The sequence below is a fragment of the Oncorhynchus masou genome, chromosome 21 (assembly GCF_036934945.1).
Source record: "Oncorhynchus masou masou isolate Uvic2021 chromosome 21, UVic_Omas_1.1, whole genome shotgun sequence".
NCBI lineage: Eukaryota > Metazoa > Chordata > Actinopteri > Salmoniformes > Salmonidae > Oncorhynchus > Oncorhynchus masou.
In genome coordinates, this window is record NC_088232.1 from 20573494 (window position 1) to 20600873 (window position 27380).

Below are 27380 nucleotides of genomic sequence, written 5' to 3' on the forward strand. Positions count from 1 at the left end.
TCATGTCAAGGATAGCATCACACATGAATACATAAATAACACTTGAAGCTTGATGATGAGTTGATCATTTGAATCAGCTGTACAGTGCTAAGGCAAAAACAAAAATGTGCACCAGGACTGAGAACCACTGCTCTTCATTGGGACCTCTTCATCTGCAGACAGGCTTTCACAGCTCTCTGTGTCTGAGGACAGAAAACATCACAGGAAACAGACTTCATTATACTTCAATAATACAGCACTGAATATTATGTTACTTTTATCTCCATCCTCATTTCTATGTGCTGGAACTACACAAGTACCTGCCCTATACTCTCTCACTTTGATAGTTGGGGCTGCTATCCTTTCACCCTCCTCCATGGCAGTTAGCTAGCTACCCACAAATGCATTTAGAGTTAGTTTTTTACAATGATAACTACATCAAGATAGCTAGCTAATATGAAGTTAGGTAGATGGTGACATTTAATTCACTTTCTGTAGCTAACTATACTTTATGTAAAGTTGGCTAGATAGCTAGCGAGCTACGTTAGCAGGCCTCTGCAATGGATTAGTCCACTGAGACAGGCGTGAATCAGACAGGTGTCTTGTGCACCGTGAAAAAATAAACTGTGACTGCTCGACTAAAGAAATTTCAGTCGAACAACAGCTTGTCGACCAAACAGTCGACTAAATGGGGTCAGCCCTAATAAGTATTCACACCCCTGAGTCACTACTTTGTACCTTTCGCAGCGATGACAGCTGTGAGTCTTTCTTGGTAAGTCTCTAAGAGCTTTCCACACCTGGTTGTGCAACATTTTCCCATTATTCTTTTCATAATTCTTCAAGCTCTGTCAAATTGGTTGGTGATTATTGTTAGACAACCATTTTCAGGTCTTGATTTTCAAGTAGATTTAAGTTAAAACTGTAACTCGACCACTCAGGAACATTCACTGCCTTCTTGGTAAGCATCTCCAGTGTAGATTTGGCCTTGTGTTTTAAATTATTGTCCTGAAGAAATGTTAATTAATCTCCCAGTGTGTGGTGGAAAGCAGACTGAACCAGGTTTTCCTCTAGGAGTTTACCTGCGCTTAGCTCCGTTCTGTTTATTTTTTATCCTGAAAAACTTAACGATTACAAACACACCTATAGCATGATGCAGCCACCATTATGCTTGAAAACATGGAGAGTGGTACTCAGTAATGTGTTGTATTGGATTTGACCCAAACATAACACTTTGTGTTCAGGACATAAAGTTAATTACTTTGCCCCATTTTTTGCAGTATTACTTTACTGCCTTGTTGCAAACAGGATGCATGTTTTGGAATATTTGTATTCTGTACAGGCTTCCTTTTTTTCACTCTGTCAATTAGGTTAGTAATGTGGAGTAACGAAGCTAACATATGGAATTGTTTTAAGATGGTCATACCATGGTCATGCCATGAATTTTAAGGCCCCTTTAGGTATATACAGTTGAAGTCGGAAATGTACATACACTTAGTTTGGAGTCATTAAAACTCATTTTTCAACCGCTCCACAAATTTCTTGTTAACAAACTATAGTTTTGGCAAGTCGGTTAGGATATCTACTTTGTGCATGACACATTTGGTTTGCACTTTTCGCACCAAAGTATGTTAATCTTTAGGAGACAGAGCGCATCTCCTTCCTGAGCTGTATGATGGCTGCGTGGTCCCATGGTGTTTATACTTACTATTGTTTGTACAGATGAACGTGGTACCTTCAGGTACCTTCAGGTGTTTGGAAATGTGATATATATATGTATCACATTTATATATTACATTTACATAAGTATTCAGACCCTTTACTCAGTACTTTGAAGCACCTTTGGCAGCAATTACAGCCTTGAGTCTTCTTGGGTATGACGCTACGAACTTGGCACACCTGTATTTGGGGAGTTTCTCCCATTCTTATCTGCAGAAACTCTCAGGTTGGATGGGGAGCGCAGCTCTTTTCAGGTCTCTCCAAAGCTGTTTGATCAGGTTCAAGTCCGGGCTCTGGCTGGGCTACTCAAGGACATTCAGAGACTTGTCCTGAAGCCACTCCTGCGATGTCTTGGCTGTGTGCTTAGGGTCATTGTATTGCTGGAATGTGATCATTTGCCCAAGTATGAGACCCTGAACGCTCTGGAGCAGGATTTCATCATGGATCTCTCTCTGTACTTTGCTCCGTTCATCTTTCCCTTGACCCTGACTAGTCTCACAGTCCCTGCCGCTGAAAAATGGTTGGTTTCCTCCAGACGTGACGCTTGGCATTCAGACCAAAGAGTTCAATCTTTGTTTCATTTATTTATTTTACCAGGCAAGTCAGTTAAGAACAAATTCTTATTTTCAATGACGGCCTAGGAACAGGTTAACTGCCTGTTCAGGGGCAGAACAACAGATTTGTATCTTGTCAGCTCGGGGGTTTTGAACGTGCAACCTTCCGGTTACTAGTCCAATGCTCTAACCACTAGGCTACCCTTTTCTCATGGTCTGAGAGTCCTTTAGGTGCCCTTTGGCAAACTCCAAGTGGGCTGTCATGTGCCTTTTACTGAGGATCTGCATGCCGGTTATGATTTTTATATGCACATTTTTGTGGAACGGTTTCATTTCCTTTATATCTCAAAATAGTATCATGTGGTTAATCAAAATTCTAAAAGTAACTTATATTTGCCAACTTTGTAAAAATAGCCTACATAAAGCCAAGAAATAAAAACATTGCCGGCTGCAGATAGAAAATTTCCTGATTTAAAATAAATATCCTATAAATCACATTGGCTACACATGGCTTGTCTGAAAGGAACTTGAAACATTCTACCAACTATTACCTTGGGTACAGTCTGAAGATTGTTCTAGAAAACTTGCAACATTGTATAACATTTTCTGGGCCCTCAGTTTCCTGCTCCAATGAGCTCCAGACAGACATAGCTGTAGGCTATTTGCACAAGGGATAAGAAGTAATCAGGTAGGCTTAATATATGACGTTTCCACCGGATCAGAGCATGACATTTTTTTCTCCCTTCACACTGAGCTGTTATTGAAAGAGAGATGGAAAGATTTTTCAAATAGGCTACGTTGAGGAACTATTGTCATTTTCAATGGATGCTAAAACAGACTTTGTTTACTTTCTGTTTGAGGTGAAGAAAAAAATCACTTTGAGAATTTCCACATGGGTAGTGGGTATAGCCCATATTTCTATAGCCCATAGAAATGCATTGAATAACATATTCATAAATTGCAAAATACAGACAGTACATTTTTTTTGGTGAGGATAAAAAAAAAAGTGTTTGTTCTATGTCTAGGAGATATAAGAAAGATCAGGAAATATTTTTGTTATTTTGGACACATATTTAACCCCTTAATTTGTTGCCAAAAAACTACCTCCATACTTCCATGAATTTGGTTACCTTAAGACGAGTCCCGTGACACTTGTGGGTCGTCTTTTCATCTTTCCATAGAGTGGTCATATAATTTTTGTTGTAGGCCAAACCGTTCAGACGTGACAGATGTTTTTGTGAGTAGACAAAATCTTGGGCTGTTTCATAGTCTGACAACACCACTGTAGCTCAGCCACCTTCCACCGTAGATGCTGAAGGCTGACATAGGCGGATGCGGCGGATTGAGACGGATATCTCTAGCTTAAACTGACAGATTTTTTTATGTTACTTCGATTGATGCACTGGTGCGTCAATAAAGTCTTAAGGATTAAACTCTGTAACTGTTTTACATTCACCATTGTCCTCATGGTGAAGTCCCTGATCCCTATCTTTGCAGTAAATTGGGTGTATTTATTCACCATCCAAAGTGTAATTTATAACTTCACCATGCTCAAAGAGATATTTAATGTGTGCTTTTTTTAAATTTGTACCTATCTACAAATAAGTGCCCTTCTCTTCTGCGAGGCATTGGAAAACCTACCTGTTCTTTGTGGTTGAATCTGTGTCTGAAATTCACTGCTTTACTAAGGGACCTTACATATAATTATATGTGTAGGGTACAGAGATCAGGTTGTCATTCAAAAATAATGCAACTTATGTGATTGTTGAGCACATTTTTACTCCTGAACTTATTTAGGCTTGCCATAACAAGGGTTTTGAATACTTATTGACTCAAGACATTTAAGCTTTTCATTTGTATTTTTATTTAATTTATGTATTGTGTATAGGCCAGTGACGGAAAAACGCTCAAATTGAATCAATTTTAAATTCAGACTGGAACACAACAAAATGTGGAAAAAGTCAAGGGGTGTGTATACTGTACTTTCTGAAGGCACTGTATATGGAGATGCCCTATTCTTATTGTGACACCTGGAGGACACATTTGGGTTTACTTGTAGTGGTATGGGGTTATGGGTAAAGATGGCGCTCTAGTTAATTGGACCTGGTGATACTGTAGGAGCCTGTATGTAAGATGCCTTTAGACCAACCGTTTTCTGATTTTATATTTGTTCTATAATATAAAATGGCAAGGCCAAAAACAAAGCAATGCATATAAAATAACTAAACAGGTACCAATTAACTAAGAATAAAATATTTAATTTATTATAATAATTAGCAAAAACGTTTACTCTCTTGACTCTGAGGATGTGCTTTGATTCTTTTGCCCCCATGTGCTTTTTTTGTTGTTGTGACATTCTATTTTGAATATTCACAAATACAATGTACGGTAATCTATTGTATTCAGTTTATACAGCATGTTACTCTTGATCATACAGTATAATTGACGTTGACAAGTACATTATATTTTGTTACAGTAGCTGGCTATTAATACAGAATTTCTTCACATTTGAAAAAATGTATTTACTTACTTGAATAGGTTCTCCCAGTAATGGGCCATCTTCAAGATATGTTCAATGGTAGCTGAGCACAGCCACGTGGACAGGATGAAAAACTAGCATAGGTAACAGTTACCTGGAAATGCACATAACATAACAGCACTCCTTCTACGGGTGTGTGGGGGGAGAGTTCTTGAAATGTAACATCCAATCATAATCTTGCCAGAGGACTATTCAAACCGTTTTTTGCAATACAACATTCTCCAGACCTCCAAAGGAGGCGTGATTTTGGAGGTATGGCAACACGAGACTAGGGTATGCCTGACATGAGCAAAGACTGGGGTGTTTTTCAGGATAAAAAGAAGCGGGATGGAGCTAAGCACAGGCAAAATCCTAGAGGGAAACCTGCTTCAGTCTGCTTTACCTCAGACTCTGGGAGTGGAATTCCCCTTTCAGCAGGACAATAACCTACAACACAAGGTCAAATCTACACTGGAGTTGCTTAACAAGAAGACTGTGAATGTTCCTGAGTGACAGTTTTGACTTACAGTACATTTGCTTGAAAATCTATGGCAAGACTTGAACATTTATGTTTAGCCATGATACCCAACACTTTGACAGAGCTTGAAGATTTTTGAAAAGAATAATCTTCAAATATTGCACAATCCAGATGTGCAAAGCTCTTAGGGACTTACCCAAGAAGAGTCACGGCTGTAATCACTGCCAAAGGCGATTCTAACATGTATTGACTCAGGGGTGAATGTTTATCTAATCAAGGTATATTCGTGTTTTATTTTTCATACATTTTAGGATTTGTGTAGATTGTTGACAAAAAAAATGATAATTCACTACATTTTAAACCCACTTTGTAAGACAATAAAAAGTGAATAAATCCAAGGGGGGCTGAATACTTATGATTGGCACTGCACAGTATGTCTGAAGATTGAAGTTACTCTATGTGGTGAGGGTAGGGGTAGGCAACAACATCTCCACCCCGCTGATCCTCAACACTGGTGCCCCATAAAGGTGCGTTCTGAGCCCTCTCCTGTACTCCCTGTTCACCTCAGGAGGCTGAAGAAATTCGGCTTGTCACCAAAAGCACTCACAAACTTCTACAGGTGCACAATCGAGATCATCCTGGCGGGCTGTATCACCGCCTGGTACGGCAACTACTCTGCCCACAACCGTAAGGCTCTCCAGAGGGTAGTGAGGTCTGCACAATGCATCACCGGGGGCAAACTACCTGCCCTCCAGGACACCTACACCACCCGATGTTACAGGAAGGCCATAAAGATCATCAAGGACAACAACCACCCGAGCCACTGCCTGTTCACCCCGCTATCATCCAGAAGGCGAGGTCAGTTACAGGTGCATCAAAGCTGAGACCGAGAGACTGAAAAACAGCTTCTATCTCAAGGCCATCAGACTGTTAAACAGCCACCACTAACATCCAGCCACTTTAATAATGGGAATTGATGGGAAATTATGTCAAATATATCACTAGCACTTTAAACAATGCTACCTCATATAATGTTTACATACACTACATTATTCATCTCATATGTATACGCATATACTGTACTCTATATCATCTACTGCATCTTTATGTAATACATGTATCACTAGCCACTAACTATGCCGCTTTGTTTACATACTCATCTCATATGTATATACTGTACTCGATACCATCTACTGTATCTTGCCTATGCCGCTCTGTACCATCACTCATACATATATCTTTATGTACATATTCTTTACCCCCCTACACTTGTGTGTATAAGACAGTAGTTTTGGAATTGTTAGTTAGATTACTTGTTGGTTATTACTGCATTGTCGGAACTAGAAGCACAAGCATTTCGCTACACTCGCATTAACATCTGCTAACCATGTGTATGTGACAAATAAAATTTGATTTGATGTGCGTAAATCTACATTTACAATGCCAATTTAATTCATTTAGCAGACACTGTTATCCAGTGAGACATACAGTCAGTGCATTCAACTAATTTAGTAAAAAATAACCACATATCAGCGTCAGTCCAAGTAGACTTCTTCAAAATAGTGGAATCCGTGCCCGGAAGAAAAACAAAACAAGTGAGTGCAAGAAAGACAAGTATGTTAGGATTAGTCCCAGAGTGATGTAGACTTGTAAAACCAGATGAGTGGACTAGCCAATCAATTGCATCAACTGGTCGTCAAAGTAGGAGGGAGAAGAGAGAATACCTGTCATTCAGTGTCAACACAGATCATACAGAAGTCACTTTACCTCATCAAATGTCAGTAATCTCTTGCTGCCCATAGATTAGTACAGTATCTAAAATACATTATCAACATATGGAAAGAAGGTTCAAAAGCCACATGGGACATATATTTGTTTGGGGAGATTTTAGTTAATGGAAAGAATGTCTGAAAACCTTGGCTTTGGGGCTTTATTTCTAAGCTTTCAAGTGAGTGCTCTTTCATTCTCTCGCTCTCTCAATTCAATTCAATTCAAAAGGCTTTATTGGCATGGGAAACATATGTTTACATTGCCAAAGCACGTGAAATAGATGATAAACAAAAGTGAAATAAACAAGCCTCTCTATCTCTCGCTCTTTCTCTCTGCCTCTCTCCCTCTGCTTATGTAAATTGTTTCCAGTGATCTAATATTCACAGAGGAGAGGGAGACCCAGATGACTGTGTTAGTGCTATATCTTCAAAGTGTAGACTCTGTTGGAGTCCTTTTCCCACCACCGACCCCTAGTGCTCTGGAGTTCTTGGTTCCGTCCTGAATGGCACCCTATTCTTTATAAACTGCACTACTTTTGAATGGGCCATAGTCAAAAGTAGTGCACTATATAGGTAATAGGGGGCTATTTAGGACGCAATCCTTTTCATATCCCTGGTTGGTGCTCGGTGCTCTCTACTTTCTCTTCTTTGATTTACTTAACTTTGGTCCTCCCTGCCCCCCTCTGCCCCCCTGGCGAGCATACACCATGGCTCTCAACCTCACTCGTTAGTTCCTCTACAGGGCTTTTGGGTCTTGCCAAAATATATCCCTCCCTGCTGTTTTGAGTTCTTAGAAAGTAGAGCATCTCCAGTTTAGTTTTTGCCCCGTCCTTGCTTTCTTTTTCCCCTGTGTGAGCTAGTCAAGTGTCAAATGTCGGAGAGAAAACACACCAGAATGATGAACTGTTAAAAAGCAGCGGGTGGCTGCAGTGTTTTACGGATCACCTGCTGGGTGGCGGCGAACTGTGGCAGTTCAACATGTAGAATCGTCAGGAAATTGATGGATGATATTCTAGCAGGAGACGATAGCGTGCCCACCTGCTGCTTCTAATCGCTCTGGTGTATTTGCTCTATTATGTGTTTTCCAAGTGTAGCGTGTCATCTCTCTCCGTGTACTTTCAGAACTCGGGCATAGAGAAGGCTTTTCTGTTTGACGTGGTCAGTAAGATCTACATCGCCACAGACAGCAGTCCAGTGGACATGCAGACCTACGAGCTGTGCTGCGACATGATCGATGTGGTCATAGACATCTCCTGCATCTACGGGTGAGTTGAAAGTTGCGTGGAGGTACTGTGCCGGCAAAAACCAACACATTTCTGTTGTATCCTGAGTATAATGGACCAACAAAGATGTTATTGTCTTGAGTCTCACAGTCGCAATCAGACCTTCACACCAGGCAGGGCCCTTCGGTTCTAGTCCTGGGGACCCACAGGCTGTGCAGGGTTTTGTTCCAGCCTAGTTCTGGTAATAAAATTGTCATTTAGCAAATGCTTTCCCCTCAGAACAGAGTCTGTGTGAATCCTGTTCTTCATACTCACTGTGTCTCTGTTCAATTTCACTCCAGCTGAGACACTAATTAGATCCTAATCTGAGTTCCCAGTCTGTTTTAGTAGATAGTTATTCTCTTTCACACACACACACACACACACACACACACACACACACACACACACACACACACAAATGAAGAAATGATGATTCCAAGCACACCTTCATCTACGTTATTCCTCTCACGAATAGCTGCATTCGCAGTTGAAATTTATATTCTCCAAATCTAGCCTTTATTGATATTGGGGAAAATCAAAAAACATTTACTTTCACTTCAAAGTCGTTTAGCAGACATTCTTATCCAGAGTGACTGAAGGTTAGTGGATTAAATGAAGGCAGTTAAGACAACCACATCACAGTCATTTCAAGTAAAAAAACAAACACATATTTGCACTCTGAGTTTATTTACATAGAGAGTTCATATGGTAATGTAGGTGGTGCTAAACACGGAAGGCACACAAGTGTATCCTTTTAAGTTGAGCCTTTTAAGCACGGTGTGGTGCACTCAAAAGAGTTCTGCTTTGCTTTGCAAACACCTCTCTTATCTTTCCACCTGGCTGCCTGTCAGGGAGCTCTATTGCATCAAAACCTGACAAACACAGCAGGTGATCATCCGTTTTATGTCTCCTCAGTCTTCACCCTAGCCCTGAACACACCCACCCGCACACACACACACACACACACACACACACTCACACACACAAACACACCTACCTCCTGTCCTGCCATGTCCTGTCCTCCTGTTCTGGCCGTCAGGCTGATGGTAGAACCTTCCTCGTAGCCATGAGAGGACGGTAGTAAACTTGCCAGCCGATGTAAGCCATGTGGTAACGTTAGCTCCCTCTGGGTCCGTTGACCCAATATGAACCAGGTCTGATGTGCCTTCGTTGGGCTGCTGTGCCCTGGCAGGGAGGCTGCTGCTGGGGCTGGGGACATAGGCCGAGGCCTTACCCAGGGCACTGCAGCTGTGGGTTGGGATGGGATGGAGATATGCCACGCTGTGGTTTAGGAGGGCTGAGCTGGGGAAGGCTGTTGACTGTGTTTACGCTTCAGGGCACAACACTCTAGATGAGATGAGCTCTCACCGTATATAAGTCTTGGAGACTGCACAGACTTTGAGATATTTTCCAAGGGGGAACGTGTGTGTACAGTGACTTCAGAAAGTATTCACACCACTTGACTTTTTCCACATTTTGTTGTGTTACAGCCTCAGTTATAAATTGTGTCACTGGTTTACACACAATACCCCATAATGTCAAAACAAATCAAAAAAACAAATTAATTACAAATTTAAAACTGAAATGTTTTGAGTCAATAAGTATTCAACCCCTTTGTAATGGCAAGCCTAAATAAGTTCAGGAGTAAATATTTGCTTATTAACAAGTCACATAATAAGTTGCATGGACTCTGTGTGCAATAATAGTGTTTAACATGATTTTTGAATGACTACCTCACATCTGTACTCCATACATCCAATTGTCTGTAAGGTCCCTTAGTCGAGCAGTGAATTTCAAACACTGATTCAACCACAAAGACCAGGGAGGTTTTCCAATGCCTGGCAAAGAAGGGGACCTATTGGTAGATGGGTAAAAATAAAAACAGCAAACATTGAATATCACTTTGGATGGTGTATCAATACATCCAATCACTACAAAGATACATGTGTACTTCCTAACTCACTTGCCCGGAGAGGATGGAAACCACTCAGGGATTTCAACATGAGGCCAATGATTTGATTTGAGATTAATGGCTGTGATAGGAGACTGAGGATGGATCAACATTGTATACTGAACAAAAATATAAATGCAACATGCAACAATTTAATTGATTTTTACTGAGTTACAGTTCATATGAGGAAATCAGTCAATTGAAATAAATTCATTAGGCCCTAATCTATGGATTTCACATGACTGGGAATACAGATATGATGCGGTTGGTCATAGATACAATAAAAAAATATAGGCCTCACAATGGGCCTCAGGATCTCATCACCGTATTTTGTTTGCATTCAAATTGCCATCGATAAAATGCTCACTAACAGAGATGTAAACAAATGTTTGCACATAATATGAGAGAAATAAGCTTTTTGTGCGTGTGGAACATTTCAAGGACCTTTTATTTCAGCTCATGAAACATGGGATCAACGTTGCGTTTATATTTTTGTTTAGTGTTGTTACTCCACAATACTAACCTAAATGACAGAGTGAAAACAAGGAAGCCTGTACAGAATAAAACATATTCCAAAACATGCATCCTGTTTGCAATAAGGCACTAAAGTAAAACTGCAAAAAATGTAAAACTGCAAAAAACTTTATGTCCTGAATACAAAGCATTATGTTTGGGGCAAATCTAACACAACACATCATTGACTACCACTCCTCATATTTTCAAGCATTGTAGTGGCTGCATCATGTTATGGGTATGCTTGTCATCGACAAGGACTAGCGGTTTTTGGGATAAAAATAAATAGAATCGAGCTAAGCACAGGCAAAATCCTAGAGGAAAACCTGGTTCAGTCTCCTTTCCAACAGACACTGGGAGACAAATTCACCTTTCAGCAGGACAAAAACCTAAAATACAAGACCAAATATACTGGAGTTACTTGGGCTCCTGAGTAGCGGAGCGGTCTAAGGAACTGCATCTAAGTGCAAGAGGGGTCACTACAGTTTCTGGTTCAAATCCAGGCTGTATCACATCCGGCCGTGATTGGGAGTCCCATAGGGTGGCGGTTTGGCCCGGTGTAGGCTGTCATTGTAAATGTGAATTTCTTGTTAACTGACTTGCCTAGTTACATTGAATTTGAATAAAACACTTACCAAGATGACATTGAATTTTCCTAAAGTTTTGACTTAAATCAGCTTGAAAATCTATGGCAAGACTTGAAAATGGCTGTCTAGCAATGATCAAGAACCAACTTGACAGAAATTGAAGAATTTAAAAAACAATAATGTACATATATTGTAAAATCCAGGTGTGAAAAGCTCACAGCTGTGCATGTATTGACTCAAGTGTGTGAGTACTTATGAAAATGAAATATTTCTGTATTTCATTTTCAATACATTTTGAAACATTTCTAAAAACAGTTTGTCCTTTTGAAAAATTGTTTTTTAAATCTATTTTTAATTCGGGCTGTAACGCAACAAAATGTCAAGGGGTATAATTTTTTTATGAACGCACTTTACATATTCTTGTATGTAGGTAATTGTGTGTGAGTGGCCAAGGCATGCAAATTGAGCTCCAATTTAGCTCTTGAGGTTTCATTGGACCAGTTGATTTTACTCTCCTCCAAATACTGGGATTACTCACATGACGTTTGAACATCATTATCATGGATTGCTTCCCAAATGGCACCCTATTCCCTATATAGTGTATATACTATGTAGGGAAAGGGGTGTTATTTGGGATGCAGAACCATGACAAAACGGCTGGGCTATTGACATTATTTAGAGGTTTCAGCAATGTTTTTTCCCCACCTCATTTAGTTAATGACGCACTCCCCTGACCAACATATTGAATGTCTGCTTCTTTTCCTAGTAATTACATTTGAGATTTTTGTCATTTATCAGATGCTCTTATCCAGAGAGACTTACAGTCGGTGCATTCAACTAGTAAGGTTAATACAACCACATATCACAGTTATTGCAAGTAGGCCCTTCTTTGAAAGGGTCTTTCTTGATTGAGGTTATCCTTTTTTTATTTTCACAAATTATGACTCCATGTGAAACCGTTCATGTTTTTTGCGTTGTTTTCCTCCCCAGTGAGAAACTATTCTTGGTTTGCAGACCTTATGTCAGTGTATTCCCCCCCAAAAGCTCCTGAAAGCATGGGATTAGATTTGAGCTTTTATTCATTTTGATAATTACCATTTGATCCGGTATCTGTTACATAGCACAGCTTTTTATCGTATGTACTAGATGGTGTTGGCAGAGGGGACACAGGTACACATGTACTTTCTCATTTTAATGCATGTAGGAATATACAGTAGATTATTTGTGCCCCTGTATTTAACTCATTGAAAGCCAGTGTGAAGGTTTGTGCTCGGTTTAATATGGATGTTTGCCGGTGTGTGGGAGAACACATATCTATAGAGTTATGTAAGTACTCGCACTCAAACCATATAAAAGGAAAAACCAAGGAGGCAAGATGCAAAAATATACTTCATTTAATGTATGCTCGAAATGATAACAAAAAGGTGCTAATGCAAAGTGATTTTTTTTGTTTAGCACTTTGCACTAGCAACTTAAATTTTTTCGACCATGGATTAAATGACGTATATTTTTGTTTCCTGGCCTCCTTGGTTTTTCCATTTCTTTGTTTGACGGCGAGTACCTACGTTATTCTACCTAATAGGCTATCAGCTCTGACTTATAACTGCTGCTGCCACAGTATGCCATTGACTTTCTCAGTGAATAAATCAAGATGGATGCCTTAACTGTTCTACTTGTTTTTAATTGATTGTTATCACTGATTATGCAGATGGTGGCTATTGTGAAGGTTTTACTGGCAATGATTTTGCTATGTGGTTGCACTTAGTGCCAGTTTGCCATGGATAAGATCTGTTAAATGAGCTAATAGAGTTTAGCCATACATGTGTTGCCTTCATTCCTAAAAATATTTATTTAAAAACAGTGTGGGGGGCTACAGTACATGGCCTTATTGCTTGTTGTTTTGTTAACAAAGAGAGAGATAAGGCACCCTCACTCAAAGCCATCATCATCTCTCCAAACTAACAAGAATAACCCAGTTTCAGAAGTTAGAGCACTTTTAAAGAGTAGCTCTTATTGTATGATTTTACATACAGTGAGTCTATGAGAACGAACAGTCCCTAAAGAGAACAGAGAAGAGCACTTGGGAAAAGGAATGGGGAATAGGCTGTATTTCGAGCAGAATCCCAAAATAATTTAAAGGGTATTCAACTCTGACCCTACGAGGTCCGGAGCCTGCAGGTTTTCTGTTCTACCTGTTGATTAATTGCACCCACCTGGTGTTCCAGGTCTAAGTTGGTCTCTGATTTAGAGGGAAAGAATGAAAAAAAGCAGTGGAACTGACTTCCAGTTCCAGAGTTGAATATGAGGGGTCTATTGAATATTCATTGAATTGAACTTCTCCTTCAGTTCCTTGGCCGACAATGTAAAAGCACAAACAAAATACATTATTAAACCAACAACAGCAGGGTTTCTTTTATCTCTGTATTCATTTTAATCTCCGTACTGGTATTCTTAAGTTTAGGATGTGCATATCACCCTCCTTTTCTTCTTTGAATGAATTTTAGCCTAAATCTCGCCATTTCAACCTTTTGTTCTCTTCTCGCTCCCATCCCCTCGATCTCATCCCTCTCTCCCAGGCTAACGTGGGCCAAGGCAGGCACACCCTATATCACTCACTCTTCCTTGGTTCTCGTCCCTCTCTCGTCGCTGGTTCTCTTCCCTCTCTCATCCCTCGCTCTCTTCCCTCTCTCATACCCTTGTTCGTACCACTCTCTCTCCCAGGCTGACGGAGGAAGAGGCAGGTCAGCCCTATGATAAAGAGTCCATGGCCATCATCCACCTGAACAACACCACCGTCATGTACCTGAAGGAGGTCACGAAGTTCCTGGCTCTGGTCTGCTTCCTCCGAGAGGAGAGCTTTGAGAGGAAAGGTAACAGAGAGTTAGGGAGGAGAGCTTTGAGAGAAAAGGTGAGAGTTAGTTAGTGAGGAGTGCTTCGAGAAGAAAGGTGAGAGAGTTAGGGAGGAAAGGTGAGAGAGTGTTAGAGAGGAGAGTTTCGAGTGGAAAGGTGAGAGAGTTAGGGAAGAGAGCTTTGAGAAGAAAGGTGAAAGAGAGTTAGGGAATATAGAGTCTTGAGAGAAAAGGTGAGAGTTAGGGAGGAGAGCTTTGAGAAGAAAGGTGAAAGAGAGTTAGGGAATAGAGAGTCTCGAGAGAAAAGGTGAGAGTTAGGGAGGAGAGCTTTGAGAAGAAAGGTGAGCGAGAGTCAGTCTCTATCCCAAATGGAACCCTATTCCCCTTAAAGTGCACTGCTTTTGACCAGGGCCCAACCTGGTCCAAGAAGAACCCCTAGACTTATAGGAGAATGTGCTGTGACTTTATAGGGATGAATTCTAACTTTGGGTATTATGTGCTTGTACTAACACAAAGTTTTATGTTACATACCTAGTTTTTAGATGTGTCGTTGGCACTACAAAATATTTTCCAGGAAATGTCACACGTATCTCCTGTTAACACCAATGCATGATTTATTCAAAAATCTGAGTTACATCAATGCATGATTTATGCCAAGGTCCGAGTTAGCAAAGCTACATGCGCATATTCAGATGTCACGACGACCAGACATGACATGAATCCACAAGTGCAGTACTGAATACCTGCTGATACTAGACCACCTGCTACTCTAAACAGCATGCTTCCAAAGACTAACGACTAACCAGGATTGAAATATTTATAATCCAACCGCTGCTAGCGTGTTGTGTGATGAGCACAGTGATATGTGTTAATTGACAGATGGCATAACACAGTTAATATGATGACAATGTAAAGCAAAAAGCTGTATTGTCCAGAGACTAAATACAGTATCCCTTCTTACGCTCAATTAACAGATGAACACATAATAAGTCATTTATATAAATTGCAATGGAAAGCCCATTAATCCATAGACATCTCTCTCTCTCTCTCACTCACTCACTCACTCACTCACTCACTCACTCACTCACTCACTCACTCACTCACTCACTCACTCACTCAACCTATCTCTTAAAGAGAAGAGTGTGGTTACCTTGGCACCGATGATCAAAGGCTCTCATCTTCCTTTTAACTTGTGAACTTGTCAATTCCTCCCGGCTTGTTAGATTGAGCCTTGGCTGTCTGCGGCAGCTAAGAGATTGGACGACAGATGACACACCACTTGTGATAATAGGCATTCATAAGAGTGTTCTCTTTGTACAGTACATGGGAAGGCATGGCACCCAAACTACGGGAACAGTCATTTTCAAGTTGTATTTATTAGACACAGCGAAGTCAGTGCAGGGCTGTGTATTTCCTGTTTTTTATTGTGTGTATTGTTATTCAACAGTATGGTCTTTGACTTTTTTTTTTATGTGTTACATTTGAACATTTCCATCGGCATTGATAAGTCTTTCCCCCTATCATATTTGTCAGCAGAACAAAAGCATGGAAGCTTCTTACATCTGGTAAACTGTTTGTCAACGAGTCACAAAATACCCCCTTTTCCCCAATATAACAATAGGCCAACAATGATAAGGTTACATTAATTACCTCATTATTATGTAGAATGTATTCGTTAACTTTAGTGGTTTTTACAACAGGTCATATACAGGTTATATTATTCAAGGTCGCATCATGCATTGTTTTCACCTGCGATTTCAAGTACTTTCACCCTCCAAAACTTTGGAAGAATGGGGGTAAAAGTTGTCTTCAAAGCATGTATGAGCCCATAGCATCTGTATTCTATTCCCTTGAATTGTAAAATAATATTTCAGTCTTTATTAGCGTTTTGACACTTTCAACTCTTCAGACAAATACCACTCAACAATGGTATATTTAGCGTGTCTTCAAATTCAGTGATATAAAATAAAAATCTCATGTAAAGAGCATTGCTCCAAACTTGCATATTTGACTATCTAAATAATTAGAGATGGCTAGGCTTTGATAATTTGACAGATACATTAAACATGTATTACCTAACTTTAAGCTAACAAGCTAATGAGACAGAAGATATTTAAGTACATAATTTTGTGTTTCTTGCAATTGCAATTATTATCTGATTCACAATGTAGGATATTTCCGCTCATAACTGATATTGTGAGAGCGAGATGAATTTGTCATTTTAACATTCTAATTGCTATGGTAACTCTGCTCGTCCTGTCTGACTACTGATCTCATCCTATCTTGTCTTTATCCCACAGGACTAATTGACTACAACTTTCACTGTTTTAAGAATGCTATTCAGGAGGTGTTTGATGTACGAGTGAAGGTGCAGAAAAACAGAAAGCTACTCAGCCAGAGGAGGTGGAGCAAACAGGCCTCAATTGAGTCCTCAGCAGCCAGCACTGAACGCCGCCCCATTGGTGGCATCACATGTCAATCAACCATCTTTAAATCAACATAAAATAAAGAGGAGGTGATATGTGAAGGGCTGTGGGCTGTATGGCCCCAAACACACTCAGGTTGTACAACTGCTGTACAACACATTTGGCACAACGTTTGTGATACAACAGAGAGTTAAAAAAAAAACACAATAGTAAACATTTTTGTGCAAGTGCAGGTCTTCACGACTGTTCAACAATCACTTATGGTTGCATTTCAACCATACAAACCAGCAGATATAGGATCTTAATTTGATCACCCTTTTCTTGCTGAGAACATGATAATTCACATTTCCTGTTACAGAAAGATTACTTTCCTGCTTTAGCAAACTGCCTCAAATTAAGATCTTACATCTGTATAACTTGGGCCAGAAGTTTTTGTCTAATCATACAAGACCTGACCCGGAAATATATATATATATATATAATTACCACATTTGTTACAGATGACCTGTATGTTGAGTGTCAGCCCATAGCAGGGCATGCTGAAGTTGTATCATTTTTTTTTTTTTTACAAGTAAGGGCCTGTAATGTCATCTAATATTGTCACTAATAATAGTACATGGTCATAGTCAAAGTAATATGGATGGGCCTTTTGAATACTGTAGAAGTAGGATGGACACTGAAATCACCTTGGCTGCATCCCACATGGTACCCTATTCCGTTTATAGTGTGTAAGCCCCATAGGTCTCTGGTCAAATGTAGTTGACTATATAGGGAATTGGACGTCATTTGAGATGCAGCTATGATCTTTATGGAAGCAGCCCACCAAAGGAACAGATTGTAAGAACAGATGTTCATAAAGCTACCAGTCCAGGTTCAAATACTATTTGAAATCATTTCAATCATTTCTGTACTTGACTTACACTATACAGTGCGGGAGTTTGCCCACTGACAAAGAAATGATCCGTCTATAATTTTAATGGTAGGTTTATTTGAACAGTGAGAGACAGAATAACAACAACAATATCCAGAAAAATACTTGTCAAAAATGTTATAAATGGATTTGCATTTTAATGAGGGAAATAAGTATTTGACCCTTCTGTAAAACATGACTTAGTACTTGGTGGCAAAACCCTTTTTGGCAATCACAGAGGTCAGACGTTTCTTGTAGTTGGCCACCAGGTTTGCACACATCTCAGAAGGGATTTTGTCCCACTCCTCTTTGCAGATCTTCTCCAAGTCATTAAGGTTTCGAGGCTGATGTTTGGCAACTCGAACCTTCAGCTCCCTCCACAGATTATCTATGGCATTAAGGTCTGGAGACTGGCTAGGCCCCTCCAGGACCTTAATGTGCTTCTTCTTGAGCCACTCCTTTGTTGCCTTGGCCGTGTGTTTTGGGTCATTGTCATGCTGGAATACCCATCCACGACCCATTTTCAACGCCCTGGCTGAGGGAAGGAGGTTCTCACCCAAGATTTGACGGTACATGGTCCCGTCCATCATCCCTTTGATGCGGTGAAGTTGTCCTGTCCCCTTAGCAGAAAAACACTCCCAAAGCATATTGTTTCCACCTCCATGTTTGACAGTGGGGATGGTGTTCTTGGGGTCATAGGCAGCATTCCTCCTCCTCCAAACACGGCAAGTTGAGTTGATGTCAAAGAGCTTCATTTTGGTCTCATCTGACCACAACACGTTCACCCAGTTGTCCTCTGAATCATTCAGATGCTCATTGGCAAACTTCAGACGGGCAAACTTCAGACATGTATATCTGCTTTCTTGAGCAGGGGTACCTTGCCGGCGCTGCAGGATTTCAGTCCTTCATGACATAGTGTGTTACCAATTGTTTTCTTGGCGACTATGGTCCCAGCTGCCTTGAGATCATTGACAAGATCCTCCCGTTGTTATGACTTCTACAAATGGTGCGGTGGAGGAGTCAAACGCAGAGAGCAGGTAATGTCGTACGTGTATCTATTTATTCCAACGACAGCGGAGACATGGACATGCCAACACTAGGGTGTAAGAAACCACCCGTCCAAAATAAACAGGACTAAAACTGTCCGGAAAATAATGAGGAATACACTTCTACACCAACACTAAAATAACAGAACAAGCCCACACAAATACCCAGCGGGCCTAGTGCCCTTAAATAGCCTACAAACAAACTAACTCAAAACAGGTGTACCCAATTAAACCCAATAAACAGAAACAAACGGAAAGGGAATCGATGGCAGCTAATAGGTCGGCAACGACGACCGCCGAGCGCCGCCCGAACAGGAAGAGGCACCATCTTCGGCGATATTCGTGACACCTGTGTAGTTCTGGGCTGATTCCTCACCGTTCCCATAATCATTGCAACTCCACAAGGTGAGATCTTGTATGGAGCCCCAGGCCGAAGGAGAATTACAGTTCTTTTGTCTTTCTTCCATTAGCGAATAATCGCACCAACTGTTGTCACCTTCTCACCAAGCTGCTTGTCGATGGTCTTGTAGCCCATTCCAGCCTTGTGTAGGTCTACAATCTTGTCCCTGACATCCTTGGAGAGCTCTTTGGTCTTGGCCATAGTGGAGAGTTTGGAATCTGATTGATTGATTGCTTCTCTGGACAGGTGTCTTTTATATAGGTAACAAATTTGTTATATAGGTAACAAACTGAGATTAGTAGCACTCCCTTTAAGAGTGTGTATATACAAAAGTATGTGGAAACCCCTTCAAATTAGTGGATTCAGCTATTTCAGCCACACCCATTGCTGCCAGGTGTATAAAATCAAGCACACTGCCATGCGATCTCTATAGACAAACATCGGCAGTAGATTGGCCTTACTGAAGCGCACATAGACTTTCAACGTGGCACCGTCATAGGATGCCACCTTTCCAACAAGTCAGTTCATCAAATTTCTGCCCAGCTACCCCGGTTAACTGTAAGTGCTGTTATTGTGAAGTGGAAATGTCTAGGAGCAACAATGGCTCAGCTGCGAAGTGGTAGGCCACACAAGTTCACAGAACAGGACCGCCGAGTGCTGAAGCGCGCAGCGCGTAAAAGTAATCCGTCCTCAGTTGCAACACTCACTGCCGAGTTCCAAACTGACTCTGGAAGCAACATCGGCACAAAAACTGTTCGTCCGGTGCTTCATGAAATGGGTTTCCATGGCCGAGCAGCCATAAACAAGCCTAAGATCACCATGCGCAATGCCAAGCGTCGGCTGGTGTGGTGTAAAACTCACCGCCATTGGACTCTGGAGCAGTGGAAACGCGTTCTCTGGAGTGATGACTCATGCTTCTCCGTCTGGCAGTCTGAAAGACTAATTTGGGTTTGGTGGATGGCAGGCGAACACTACCTGCCCAAATACACATTGCCAACTGTAAAGTTTGGTGGAGGAGGAATAATGGGCTGGGGCTGTTTTTCATGGTTCAGGCTAGGCCCCTTAGTTCCAGATATCTTACCGCTACAGCATGCAATTACATTCTAGACAATTCTGTGCTTCCAACTTGCAACAGTTTGGGGAAGGCTGTTCCTGTTTCAGTATGACAATGCCCCCATTCACAAAGCGAATACACAAATAGTTTGACAAGATCAGTGTGTAAGAAATTGACTGGCCTTCACAGAGCCCCGACCTCAACCCTATTGAACACCTTTGGGATGAATTGGAACACTGACTGTGAGCCAGGCACCCAACATTAGTGCCTGAGCTAACTAACGCTCTTGTGACTGAATGGAAGCCCCCACAGCAATGTTCCAACATCTATTGGAAAGCCATCCCAGAAGAGTGGAGACTGTTATAGCAGCAAAGGGGGGACTAACCCCATATTAATGCCCCTGAGTTTGGAATGAGATGTTCGACGAGCGGTTGTCCACATACTTTTGGCCAAGTAGTGTAGCTTGCCTGTTGCAATGGAACCAATAGAAAAGTTCAGTTGTGCAAACCCTGCCCACCTGGCACCATGCAAACTCTCATTTACATTTACATTTAAGTCATTTGGCAGACGCTCTTATCCAGAGCGACTTACAAATTGGTGAATTCACCTTATGACATCCAGTGGAACAGCCACTTTACAATAGTGCATCTAAATAATTTAAGGGGGGGGGGGTGAGAAGGATTACTTTATCCTATCCTAGGTATTCCTTAAAGAGGTGGGGTTTCAGGTGTCTCCGGAAGTATTTGAAAGATGTCAAATAGTATTTGAACTCAGGTCTGAAAGATAAGAGAAGAGAAAGAAGAGTCTCAGAATGTCAGCTAACTGAATGTCAATAACTTTATGTTTTTAAAAGGTGCTTTATTACGTTTTTCAGGTACAGTGCGAAGGCAAGATCAAAGATAGCAATAAGGGTTGTTCAATATAACTATGTTCCCATCCTTATAGCTATGTTTATCATCTGTAATATTAACTGTACATCACATTTAACTGTAACACTCCCATTCAAATAGTATGATACTATAACTTTATTGTAAATGTATATGGAAATACATTCTGTAAGGTCAGCATACAAAATACACAAATAAATACTCTATAAAACAGCTATTCAAAAATGCTGTATTGCATTATGTATGTATTATTATAGTGTATTGATTTTGTGTAGCCAATGCAAACGTATCTCTTTCCATGCTTTATACAAGATAACATATGTCAATTCTAGGAACACCAAATCTAAATGTGCTAGCAATTACAATCGACAGTTTGAATCAATTGTGGTGTCTCAAAGTTGTTTAATCACGGCATCAAAACTACTATTTTAGCAATGCTAGAACGTTCTACTAACACCTTGTTGACTTTGACAAGCAATTTGCTCTTGAAGCCTGTCTGCTTTCAAAACCAATTATTTTGACCCATACTTGTATTACTTTACTACTTTACTGAAACATTTAATTTATTTTAAAGTTCTATTTATTTATTTTGTTCCTCAATAAAATAAGATTTGTTTACGTTGATGTATCTCATTGTCACCTTAATCACAACCCATTAGGAAAAAATGGATGCATTCACAACATATTTCCACATCATGAGTGTGTGAGTGTTTTTTTTGCCTGTTTTCATCTGTTAGAACAAGCATTCTGTCATCATTATGACTGCACCATTAGGTCACTAGGGCATTACGCAATTTCAAGGTTGCACAGAACACACACACATTGTCTCACCACCCACTTGGAGCCCTATGGGAACACATACCACGCTAACCCCACAGGAGATACCTGTACACTGTGTGAGGAGGCTGTGTGTGTGTTTCTGCCTGGGTGTGTTGAGAGGTCAAACATGGATTGCACAGCAGCTGCTCTTTGCTGGACAGCCACAGTGTGTTATCATCTGCACTACAATGTGTTATGTAAGACAATTTGATGTTTCAAATTATAATCCTCCACGCAGCACAGGGCCAAAATCCTCCATTCGGCTAGAGCACAACCCAGCTGTGACCTCCGGATATTTCCTGTTACTTACTCACTCACGCGCCACTCATTGTTACAAACGTAGGAGACGAGAGAGACACACACAAACACAGCCACGTGATCGAGCCTAAATAATAAACAAGCAAATGTTAAATACCTCGGGCCTGCGTCCCAAATGGAACCCTCTTCTCTAGGTCCTGGTCAAACGTAGTGCACTATAAAGGGCCCCATCACCTGTAAGGAGCCTCAGACGTGTTCGATGATGTGGGTGGGCTGGCCTCATGCCTGTCAGTCAGAAGAGGACTGTTTGAAGAGCGGCCCTGAAGTCTCTTACATAGTTGGAGAGCGATTGCCAGCGGGTCATAGAAAGGGGGATACCCAGACATTGCCAGACAAGCAGAGGCAGAAGGGTGGACTGTGTGTGTAGAGATGTTGGCTTTGTATCCTGCTGCTGGTTGGGAGGTATGTGTGTGTGTTGCATGTCAGAGACTGTCAGTATAGATCAGGCTGTTCCTAAGGCCTAGCTAGCTGTCACACACACACACACACCGTGGGGAGTTCTGCCGGGGTTCTAACTCTGAATCAACTGTGGGAGAGAGAGTGAGAGGGAAAGAGTAAACTGTTTACAGCAGGGCTCTCCAACTCTGCTGATGGAGAGCTACCCTCCGATAGGTTTACACTCCAACCCCAGTTGTAACTAACTTGATTCAGCTTGTCAATCAGGTCATTATTAGTATCAAGTGTGCGAGATTAGAGTTCAGGTAAAAACTACAGGATGGTAGTGCTCCAGGAACAGGGTTGGAGAGCCCTGGTGTACAGTATATTCATAGCATGTTTGCCTCCTATTATTCATGATGGGAAGGAAATGGTGGATTGGTGCAAACAGATGCATTATGCTGTGCACATCTGATTTATTGTATCTATACAGGGGTAAAATTGTGCATGGAAAAACAAAGTCATGCATGTACAGTATACTTTGCATATGTGGCTTATTGATATACGGCAATATACTTGTGCAATATCAAACAGATGCATTCTTCGTGTCAATAGGTCTTGCATGGAAATTCTAACAATGTATGTGTCCCAAACAGCATCATATCCACTATATAGTGCTATGCAACAATTGTTGGATTTAACCTTTTATTTAGTTTAGTATTGTGTAGTGATATACAGTACCAGTCAAATGTTTTTATTTATTTTTACTATTTTCTACATTGTAGAATAATAGTGAAGACATAACAACTATGAAATAACACATATGGAATCATGTAGTAACCAAAAAAGTGTTAAACTAATCTAAATACATTAGATTTTAGATTCTTCAAAGTAGCCGCCCTTTGCCTTGATTGACATCATTGCACACTCTTGGCATTCTCTCAACCAGCTTCACCCGGAATGCATTTCCAACAGTCTTGAAGGAGTTCCCACATATGCTGAGCACTTGTTGGCTGCTTTTCCTTCACTCTGTGGTACAACTCATCCCAAGCTATCTCAATTGGGTTGAGGTAGGGTGATTGTGGAGGCCAGGTCATCTGATGCAGCACTTCATCACGCTCATTCTTGGTAAAATAGAGCTTACCCAACCTGGAGGTGTGTTGGGTCATTGTCCTGTTGCAAAAAAAAGGTTGTTCCACGAAGAGCAAACCAGATGAGATGGTTTTTTGCTGCAGAATTCTGTGGTAGTCATGCTGGTTAAGTGTGCCTTGAATTCTAAATAAATCACCAACAGTGTCACCAGTAAGGCTCACCCACACCATCTCACCTCCTCCTCCATGATTCACGGTGGGAACCACACATGTGGAGATCATCCGTTCACCCACTCTGCATCTCACAAAGACACGGTGGTTGGAACCAAAAATCTCAAATTTGGACTCATCAGACCTAAGGGTAGATTTCCACCGGTCTAATGTACATTGCTTGTGTTTCTTGGGCCAAGCAAGTCTCTTCTTGTTATTGGTGTCCTTTAGTAGTGGTTTCTTTGCAGCAATTCGACCATGAAGGCCTGATTCACACACTCCCCTCTGAACATTTGATGTTGAGATGTGTCTGTTACTTGAATTCTGTGAAGCATTTACTTGGGCTGCAATCTGAGCCAGTATCAACAGCTTCATGATGACTTCAAGAGAAATCTCTATTCTGATCACACAAGATCCCCTGGCCTGACACATTTACAGCAAGGGAACACACCATCTTAACACGAATTAAACAACCATGTCACTAGCCTGGCGCAGCGGTCTAAGGCACTGCATCGCAGTGCTTGAGGTGTCACTACAGACCCGGGTTCGATTCCTGGCTGTGTCATAACCGGGAGTCCCATAGGGGGTGCACAATTGGCCCAGCGTTGTCTGGGTTAGGGGAGGTTTTGGCTCATCTCGCACTAGCAACTCCTTGTGGCGCCTGCAGGCTGACTTCGCTTGACTTCGGTCAACACATTGGTGCAGTTGGCTTCTGGGATAAGCAGGTGTGTGTTAAGGAGTGCGGTTTGGCGGGTTATGTTTATAAGATTTATGACTCGACCTTCACCCCTGCAGCAATGAGACAATATCATAATTGGATATCACAAAATTGTGGAGAAAAAGGGGGTAAAATACAACAACAACAAAAATGTAGGCTGTGCCAAAATATAGTGCACTACTTTTGACCAGAGCCCTGTTCCATTCGGGACACTCTACACACCAATTCATGTGATGAAGTCATTGATAGTTAAAATAGATCAACAGCTGTTTCCAGTGGTAGAAAACATGCTACATGTGCCAAAGCTCAGGATTAACACGTTCTACTTGTTACCACCACACGTGATACTATAAACATGTGTCAACTGAATGGCTTAATGGGTTTTTCCTTTGGCAGAGAGAGAGAGAGAGAACATGGAAAGTAATCAATCTGACTAACACTATCGTCAGATCGTGAAACTTTACTTTTGTACACTAACTTAAAGTAAACTATTAGAAGAGGTCATCGGAAGAGACTTGGAATTGTACTTACATTTCATATTCTGGTCAGATTCAGAAGGCTTTGTGGTTCCGTTGTGGGGTAGCAACTAGCTGATAACATCTACGATATGTTTGCACCAGTGGAGACATCAAATGGAATTGCATCAAACACCTGGAAACCATGTGTTTGATGTATTTGATACCATTCCACTGATTCTGCTCCAGTCATTACCACGAGCACGTTTTCCCCAATTAAGGTGCCACCAACCTCCTGTGGTTTACACAAAGAGGAGATATTGATTGCCGACAGTTGAGCCTTCTATTGCAGTAAAGGGCTCTGGTCAACAGTATTTTGGGCATTCAGCCAACAAGCTGTCCCTGACTAAAGTTTGGCTTAGGTGAAATAGTGTCCTCTGTCTTGAATAAATATTCAGCAAGGTGGCAAAGCCGAAAACTTTTACTTCAGACACCCACTCTTGCCTAGTGGTTAGAGCGTTGGGCAAGTAACCGAAAGGTTGCTGGATCGAATTCCTGCGCTGACAAGGTAAATATCTGTCATTCAGCCCCTGAACAGGCAGTTAACCCACTGTTCCCTGGTAGACCGTCATTGTAAATAAGAATTTGTTCTTAACTGTCTTGCCTAGTTAAATAACAATTCTGTCAGTCAACAGGAAAAGAAAGCTTCATGAACTATGCATGAGTATAATCTCCAGATAGCCTATTAGATACACAAATCTTATAGCCTCAAGGCTGTCACTTCTTCTGACCAGGGTTGGATAAGTTACTTTTGAAATGTAATCCATTACAGTTAATAGTTAGGTCGCTGTGCCAAAAGGCACCCTATTCCCTATATAGTGCACCACCTTTGACCAGAGCCCTATGCCATTCGTGATGCACGACACACCAGTTCATGTGATGAAGTCATTGATAGTTCAAATAGAACAGCTGTTTCCAGTGGTAGAAAACATGCTACATGTGCCAAAGCTCAGGATTAGCACACATTCTATTTGTTATCACACATGTGATACTTTAAACCTGCGTCAACTGAATGGTTTAATGTGTTTTTTCCTTTGGCAGAGAGAGAGAGAACATGGAATGTAATCAATCTGACTAACACTATCGTCAGATCGTGAACATGTACTTTTGGACACCAAGTAATAATAAAGTTAGAGTAAACTATAAGAGGAGGTCATCAGAAGAGACTTGGAATTGTACTTACGTGTCATATTCTGGTCAGATTCAGAAGGTTTTGTGGTTCCGTTGTGGGGTAGCAACTAGCTGATAACATCTATGATATGCACCAGTTTGATGCACCAGTGGAGGCATCAAATGGAATGGCATCAAACACCTGGAAACCATGTGTTTGATACCATTCCACTGACTCCACTCCAGTCATTACAACGGGCCCGTTCTCCCCAATTAAGGTGCCACCAACCTCCTGTGGTTTGCACAAAGAGGAGATATTGATAATCAACAGCTGAGCCTCCTACTGCAGTAAAGGGCTCTGGTCAACAGTGTTTTGGGTATTCAGTCAACAATCTGTCCCTGGGTAGAGTTTGGCTTAGGTGAAATAGTGTCCTCTGTCTTGAAGAAATCTTCAGCAAGGTGCCAAAGCCAAAAACCTTTACTTCTTGCCTAGTGGTTAGAGCGTTGGGCAAGTGACCGAAAGGTTGCTGGATCGAATTCCTGAGCTGACAAGGTAAAAATCTGTCGTTCTGCCCCTGATCAAGGCAGTTAACCCACTGTTCCCTAGTAGCCCGTCATTGTAAATAAGAATTTGTTCTTAACTGACTTGCCTAGTTAAATAAAATAAAAATTAAAAATAAAATATTAAATACACATGTCTTATAGCGTCAAGGCCTTCTGACCAGAGTTGGGTAGGTTACTTTCTAAATGTAACCTGTTACAGTTAATAGTTAGCTGTCCAAAATTGTAATCAGTAATGTAACTTTTGAATTACCCAAACTCAGTAACGCAATCTAATTACTTTCAGTTACTTTTGGATTACTTTCAGCAGCTATTTTGAAAGTGGTGCTCAGATCAGTTTCTACTATGTTACCAACCATCATATCAAAGTAAACTTGGAGTCACGCAATGATATGTTGTGTGGTTCTCTCACTAAGACTTGGGGAAATCACGCAGTTTATTATGTTGGGGTCACATGCTATCAGAGTTATTGGAAGTTCTTAGTTCTGACTGGAACGTTTCACTTGAACAACACCCCAAATTGGAATTACAAAATGTTGTTCCCCTTGTGACCTAGTTGTGACGTTTCACCACTGACCTTTTATCTTTTCAACCAAAAGATGATAAGAAATACGTTTTTGACAACCACAATATTGTGTATGTTAAGCAAGCTAGCTAACTGTATCATAAACAATGTTAGCTTGCTTATCAAGCTAGCTAAAATCTTATTGGTTGAAGAATTGTTCCGACCAAAAAAGCACACGAATGAAATAAAGTTGGAT

At 41.0% G+C, this 27380-nt stretch overlaps 1 protein-coding gene across 1 annotated transcript in view; it reads left to right on the forward strand.

Moving 5' to 3' along the window:
• Window positions 1-21518, forward strand: part of rragd (ras-related GTP binding D) — a 39409-nt gene extending 17891 nt beyond the window's left edge. Inside the window, exons 6-8 of the mRNA XM_064927768.1 lie at window positions 8137-8279; window positions 14052-14200; window positions 16480-21518. Coding sequence (XP_064783840.1) covers window positions 8137-8279; window positions 14052-14200; window positions 16480-16682 — 495 coding nt within the window. The 3' untranslated portion in view covers window positions 16683-21518. The remainder of the gene's footprint in view (window positions 1-8136; window positions 8280-14051; window positions 14201-16479) is intronic.
• Window positions 21519-27380: the final 5862 nt, after the last annotated feature.